Raw genomic sequence first — 7,671 nt, 5'->3', positions numbered from 1 at the left:
TGAAATTAATTTTGTGATTAGTATGTGTCAAACCACTACTACTGATAGAAAATTTTTAATTTACAAGAACATTTCGAAATTGTCTTAATGAAGAGACAAGTTTAAAAAACACACTGTCAACTACTCGTTCATTTTTCAGTACATTTTCGAACCTTATTTTTTTCACGATTATTTAAAAAAATGTTAAAACATTTTTTACGCTTGTAAAAAGGCAATTTTTCCTGCAAGTAAACATCGTTTAATCAACTCTTACCTGCAATAATATCCAAAGTGCACAGTCTGATTAGCTCGTCAATAAGAAACTCTTCATTTTGCTTTTTGTTTTTCAACTTTTTAACTAATATGTTTGAGTGGTCGTTGAAAATTCCTTGAAAGTCTTCGAGAATTCGAAAGTGAAATGCCGGAGTTAACAATTTCCTACGATGTCTCCACTTATCGTTCGAACTGTTTCGATTGTAAATAAATAAATTACTTGTATTAATGTGAAATATTCGATGATTGTTTTACCTTGTGAGAAGACCTGTTCCCAGCCACGGATGAAGAATATTATAAATTCTATCTTTGTTGATCACGGTGTAATTCTTTAGCACTTCCTGTATTAAATAATCAATTGTTAAAATGAGAAAGCACTTATTATATGATTAAGCAAGTATACCTGAGCCACTTCGGGGTGAGATAATACAATATAATGATAGCCACCCCAAGAAATTTTCATTAGTTTCTCTTCGATGAATCCCAAACAGAAACAACTCAATACTTGAATTATAACTAAAATGTTTATTAAACAGGGCATTAACTTTTATTGATCGCTATTCGAAAACAAATTCGTAAATAACATTATATCGTAGCATATAATTTAATACCTTTTAATTATACTTACAGGTGCCACAAAGTTTCCGATAATCTTGCGCTTTTACTGGACAGAAAATCAAATTCCAAAAATAGGGCAAAGTGGTGGCTTTCGGTATTTCCTTCCTCGATTTGTTGTTGCTTTTTTTCTTCCACATATACAGACCTGAATAAATATTGCAAGACCTGAATAAATCTATTTAACTTTCAATCATAGCCATATTCTGTGTTGAATACGACCAATTTCACAGGCGTATTTTTCCGATGGGGAATTCGGTATAATTTAGCAAAGTCATATTTTTCGATTGAAACTAGAATAGGAAAATAAAAAGGAGAATGGCAGAAAAAGAATTTCATTTAGTAAAAATATAAGATCACGGTGTGGTGTTACTATGGAATAGTTGATAAAAACAGTTTTGTACAGGAAACCGTTTGCCGAGGTGATCGTTGTATGTCAAATAAAAACAGCATTACAAGAGAAAGTTATTATTTTATGTTTCTTAATTTTTTTTCAAATAAAAGTAGTTTAAAATGAAATATGTGCTACTTTTATTCTTCTTGATGTACCTACATAATGTATTATTTAAATTCAACTATAAGTAATCGTCATTTTCTTTTCGTAATTTTGCCGTAAAATCCAGATCTTCTGTAGAAACTTTATTAACATTGCTCACAGTCACAGCCAATTGACTGTGACTGTGAGCTAGTCTACCGGAAGTTTCTTTCGAATTGAAGAGACATTACTTAATCAACATATAAAACAGTTACCATTAGAAAATTCAAGGGAAAAAAATTAAAACAATATGTTATTTTTACGTATTATTTTAATCAAATATCAAAACAAAATTTAAAATTTGACATAATAGAAAATTATTATAACTGTTAAAAATATTTCTAACTTATTAGGAACTTGGCATCTGACAGAAAATGCTGTATCAATGTCGGGTGTAATTGTTCGTGACACTAATGTTTTTAATGTAGATATTAAATGCACCTATATTAATATTGAGTGATTGGACTCTTTTTATTCTTTGAATAAGATAATAATTGTTCATGTTATTATGTAGTACCAAACATTGCCAATATTCTTGCAGCAAACATACGCATTCTAATATGGCAATAGGTAAAAAAACGACGTCCATGATTTTTACATTTCTGGACTCACGACACATTAGAACGTAGAAAAATGCAGAAAATAATAACATAAATAAAAAGCATTGTTGAGTTTTTCTGTCTTTTAGTGTAGGCGTGTATGTAGGAACGATTTTTTTCACCCTCTTTGAAACTCTTGTGCTTTCTATCAAAAATTTATGAAATTTGGCAGGGACTTTTGTTTATTAGAGGGATATTAAATTTTAGTGGTTAAAGACGAAGAAGTGGGAAAATAATAGTATCGCCCTCGGGATTAAAACAATTATTTAACTCGTTAAGAGCATTTAAATTTTTTTATAAAACCCATCCGTACTTTCAAATTTAAACTTCTTACAATTTTATAATGCAGTAGTTACAAATGTAAAAACTTTTTCATAAAATATCATATCAGATGGCGCCACCAAATTTTGCCCGCAAAGTTATGCAACTCGATATTGAATTTTCCTCTTAGCGCAGTGTTGCTTCGGATTTGATTCAATTAACTTTGGATGCTTCTTTTTGCTTTTTCTTTGTTGAAACAAAATAGAACTAAATAGAAAAACATGTTCACATTCTCCAATACTTTGAACCGGTTTACAAATTCAAGTAATAATTTTTGAATATTTGAAAAATAAATTTTAGAAGCTCAACCTTATTATTATTATTGTGTTGGGTTTAGCGAGTTACTCGGTTCACACCGGTGGCTGTGTACTATGCCGGACCATGATCAAGGCATAGCAACCAAAAAGAAAAAAAAAACAAAAATTAAATAAGTGTGTAAGTGTCTGTGTTCAGGAATTTCCTAACAATGTGGCATGTAAATTTAATAATCACCCTAAAAGTCACGTTATTTTAATTTAAATTGTTCTCCTGACAGCAATTAAAGACATGAGGAGCACGACTTTTTGGCATATTGGAAAAATATGATGTACGAGTACAAGACACTATTAATTTGAAATAGAAAATATATATTTTAAGTTCAATATACAGTAGAGCCTTGATTATCCGACCCCGATTAACCGACACCTCGGTTAACCGACCGCCCTAGTCGGCAAATTTCAAATGTCCGCTAGTGATGTGGCGCTACAATATTTGGCTACGTCTTGGCTACTTTAATATTATTTTTACGTGTTTTAGTTGGCAACACTCATTCGACTATGAAAGGGAACCCGTATTTAAACGAGGCTTAATTTTCTAATTTTTAACGATACAATAGCGACGATTATTATTTTAAAAAAAATTTGTTAGGCTTAACATCGATGAAAATTCAACGCGAAGTAGGTTAATAGCGATATACTAATATACTAATTACATGTGATATAATAATATACTACACTAATAATGGACTTTTTCATACTTTTCGGTTATCCGACTTTTCAATTATCCGACCAACCCCAGTCCTCAATTGGGTCGGATAATCGAGGCTTTACTGTATTAAGAAATGATTAAGAATTGCATCCCGGCATTGTGACGATGTTACAATACAATAATTATTTAATAATAATTAATAATAAAAGAAACTAATCCCGCATGCTTATACTGTATACAACTATAATAATATAAAAAGTTCAAGAATATTTAAAAACTGATTCAAAAATTGTTACATAAAATTTAAAAAAAAACGAAAGTTATGTTTGATAAATTGAAGGTAAAAATCAATTTTATTTAATCAGTTCAAAATTTTGTAAAATTAATCAGTAATTTAATGCAATATTTTAACGCTAAAAGTGACACATTTGTCACCTTTTGTGAAAAAAAGTAGAACTTTCTTTTTAAAGAGATGTTATGACACCTCTCTGACAAACATCTGTCATCTGAGCCAGGAGAAATGTCATGTTAGACAATAGAATATCCCGTTAGATGTTATAAATTTAGAAACTCGATTGGAAAGAATCTGAGATAAAAAGAGGTCAAGTTCACAAAATCGGGGAGACGGCCATAGAAATTGTTTCGGCATAATACAACTCTTACTCCAGGCCATTCCCGTCTCCATATCCAAAGGCAGAATCAACCAGATCAGACGTATCGTTTTAAACTCATTCGTAAACTCTCTTATATCTAGAGGAGTAGTTAGTGTATTTAGAATATATATATATAGTAGAGCGTCGTTTATCCGAATCAATTGGGGACTGAGGTTGTTCGGATAACTTATTTTTCGGATAACCAATTTTGTACGAAAAAATTTATTAATTTATCCCGTGTTGAAATTTTTCTCCATTGCGTGTCGCTTCGCGTTGAATTTTCGTCGATGTTAAGCCTAACGAAGACTATTGTATCGTTAAAAATTATTTTTTTTATTTTGTACAAACAAAATAAATATATTGAAAAATATAAAAACAATAAAAAATTATACTTCAGATGTTAATTTAGTATCAAAAACGTAAAATATTTGAGTAGCCGAAGACATAGCCAAAGATTACAGCGCCACAGCACTGGCGAAAATTTAAATTTTTCGACTGGAATTCCTTCGAATAACCGACGTTTCGGATAACCGACCTTCGGATAAACGACGCTCTACTGTATATATATATATATTCTATTCTAAGTACAAAGAAAATAAGCTAACAACTAAATACACTAACTACTACTACTAACTACTTATATATATATATATATAAGTATATATATTCTGTTTTTTGTAAATACTCCTGTTTACTCATTCAATTTATACCGGCCCTGATCGAACTTACTCGCGACTTACCCCCAACTCGCATTTAAGACCCTCCTATATTTTAACGCTATCTCTAACGAGTTCGGGTTAACGGGTTCTAACAACCTCCCACGTATTCTCACATTAGGTAAGGTTCCGAAGACGTTAAATCAACTAATTATTGATATACAGGATTCGTTTTCTTTCGCCTTTTACATTTTGTTTTTCATATTTTAATATTGCCGACTATTATAGAAAATATTGCTGTTAATTGAATATATTTTAATTAAAAAAAATACTTTTAAGCATTCACTTATTTCCAGATAGAGAAAAAGTCTTTGATATATTATCGAAAACGAATGTTTTTACTGTTGTTTTCTTCTCTTTTCAATTTCTGTACTAATGAATATATCAGTAGAAGAATAATAAAAAAGAAAATTTACAAAATTTTGGAATAAATTCAACAGAAACATGATTAATATTCTTATTGCTCTGAAGAGTTTCCGTACATACGTACGCTGTTTTATTCCAATCTTCGATGGTCCATAAAACAAAGATAAGTGTAATTAACAAAATGAATTTATAACTGGAAATTAGCTGCGAACACGGTTACTTTTTGACATAATCACTGTGAAAGATCGAGGCATCTCTTACATCTTTGGACGCGCTTTGCAATCCCTCTTTATAGAATGTTGCCGCCAGGATTTGAGATGGGCTATAACGTGGTTTTGAAAATTGTAATTAAATTCAATTCTCTGCCCTCCTAGCACGTTTTCAGTTCAGAAAAAAAAATTACCGCTCCTTTTATAAAAACGTGAGGATTTTTATGGATGGATGTTATCGCGTGTTATCTGTCCTACGCATTTAGTCAAAAACTTTTAAAATTTTGCACGGAGATTTAGGTAGATTGATGCTATTATATTTTAGTTGTTAAGGGCCGACGGAGTGGGGAGATAGAAGTGGTTGTGTGTATCTCTAGCAGGGTCGAACTTAATGAAAATTTTACTGGTTATTAATATTTTAAATTTTTTATAACATCTATCCTGACTTTTAAAATTTAACTTTTTGCAATTTTATAATAGCTAAAAACATAAATTTTTTAAATGAAATAAGATTACAGGTGGCTCCTCCAAATGTTGCCAGGAACCAACATTTGGAGTAGCCAACAGGTGGCTCCTCCAAATGTTTCATAAAAAACTAAGAAAAATTTACTTAACCGAAGACTGTTGTAAAGTTCTTCTTTGTTAAATTAACGATATTTTCAAACATTTACTTACCTCCAGATGCAGAGGAAGACATATTATTTTCCTGTTGTTTTCTTCTGTTTCTCCATTTCTTTCCTAATGAATATATCACTATGAAAGATATAATAAGAAAACTTAAAAGAATTTGGAAAGTCGACAGAAACATGGTTAATACTCTTCTGGCTCTGCACTTTCTAGTGTATGTAATAATTGTCCACGTATATATTGATATATCTGTAAAACTATAAGCATGGAAAAATGCCAATTACAATCAGAGTTTCTATGACACGTGCCAATCTTTGACGTGTAAACTCGTCATGCAGCAAACCGAAAATGCAGTAATGATTTTTTTCTCGCGTGTCTATAATTTAACCTAGGATTTGAAGTATTTACAAAATATTTCGAATAAAAGGTAATTATAATCTAAGGATATAATTATATAATTAGTTATATAATTAATAATTAATATATTAACTTATATAATTAAAAAATATAATGCGGTTAGGTTTATTGTAATTTGACATGGAAACGATACTTACTATATACCCGGGACACACAGAGCATGTGATTTGGGAGTATGATGTTCGATCAACGGTCAAACCCGGTACGCATTTCCAGTGCTATGATGAGAACCAGTACGTGCCACGGCACGTACTGGTTTTCATCATAGCACTGGAACTGATTGTGGGGGAACTCAATTGTGGGGGAACTGATGCAAACTATACCCGACACGGTGTTTCGGCAACACGTTTCATGACTGCACGTGGCACCGCGAACTCTCACTAGTGCGAATGAAGTGATGTTTGTTGAAAAACTTAGACAAATAACATTGTTTTGTCTCTTGCTAAGTTCACAGTAATAACAAAATACATAATGTATTTTTCAGCATCATTCATATAAAAAAACAATGATATCATGCGTGCTGAAGCAAAAATGACATATGGAATAAATGTTTCGAGTACTGCATCCAATTACGCAGATAACAAACCACAATTGGTGCAAATCGTTTTATCCCACCCATCCATATCCTACATTTTACAGATTCGCGGTCAGAATACTGTCAACTTGATATAATCGACACAGTTTTTAGCTTATACATAATAGTGCGACTATACAGACGCGAGCGAGCGAATTTTCCGAGCAAGTTAGAATATGTGGCGAGAAGAGGCGAGACGCGATAAGTATCAAAACTTGTCAGATATGTGCGAGAACCAGAAATTCGATCTCGCTAGCGTTATTTGTCGCTTCTCGTTTGTGCATGGTTTTCCTTTGCGAAAACTAAATCGCTCGCTCTAAATTCGCGTCTGCATAGTCGTACCCTAAGACGAGTTTAGCTGACGAGCCACAGATTAGTTAAGGGTAAAAAGAATAATAGCTTTTCAATATAATAAGAAAAGATCGTAACGTTTCTCTCCGAAATACCCGAACAACTTTCGGCTACTCTCTCCTACCGCTACGCTTAAATTGGAAAAATCACCATCGATATTCTAGATGAGTATTTCCTAAACTATGGATGGCGACTCTAAATGGGGTGGCGAAGCGAAATGCTGTGGTAACAGAAATTTAATTCAAACTGTTGAATTTAAACCAAAATTAATCGATTTTTTATTATTGCTAATTAAAACTATTACATCTTTCGTACAACTGAGTTATAAATGCATAATACTAAAGAAATCGCCTAGCAAATTGTATTCAGATATTAAAAAGTACACCAGAGCTCATAATAATTACGGGGACGCATTTATTTAGCAAAGGAAAATACGTAACTCGATGCTCTACGCAAGCGCACTAATAATA

At 31.9% G+C, this 7,671-nt stretch overlaps 1 protein-coding gene across 1 annotated transcript; it reads right to left on the bottom strand.

Annotated features, from left to right (window-relative positions):
• Window positions 1–232: 232 nt before the first annotated feature.
• LOC111614767 (cytochrome P450 4c21-like) lies at window positions 233–6,215 on the bottom strand. Its single transcript, XM_023356133.1, has 5 exons — window positions 5,908–6,215; window positions 881–1,015; window positions 656–768; window positions 508–593; window positions 233–444 (listed from the first exon to the last, which is right to left on the bottom strand). Exons 1-5 carry the CDS (start codon window positions 6,038–6,040, stop codon window positions 243–245), a joined length of 669 nt encoding a protein of 222 aa, XP_023211901.1. The 5' UTR covers window positions 6,041–6,215; the 3' UTR covers window positions 233–242.
• Between the last annotated feature and the right edge of the window lie 1,456 nt (window positions 6,216–7,671).

This window comes from Centruroides sculpturatus, unplaced genomic scaffold (genome assembly GCF_000671375.1).
Source record: "Centruroides sculpturatus isolate CEXI.00-Female unplaced genomic scaffold, Cexi_2.0 scaffold2262, whole genome shotgun sequence".
NCBI classification, from domain to species: Eukaryota; Metazoa; Arthropoda; class Arachnida; order Scorpiones; family Buthidae; genus Centruroides; species Centruroides sculpturatus.
This window is presented reverse-complemented; position numbering and strand designations above follow the sequence as displayed.

Excerpts from the sequence above, each read along its gene's own strand:
- LOC111614767 (XM_023356133.1), bottom strand. The coding sequence starts at position 6,040 with ATGTTTCTGTCGACTTTCCAAATTCTTTTAAGTTTTCTTATTATATCT. Across the intron at positions 1,016-5,907 it reads GTCTTCCTCTGCATCTGGAG|GTCTGTATATGTGGAAGAAA; the intron begins GTAAGTAAATGT and ends ATATTTATTCAG. Across the intron at positions 445-507 it reads GGAACAGGTCTTCTCACAAG|TTCGAACGATAAGTGGAGAC; the intron begins GTAAAACAATCA and ends CAATCGAAACAG.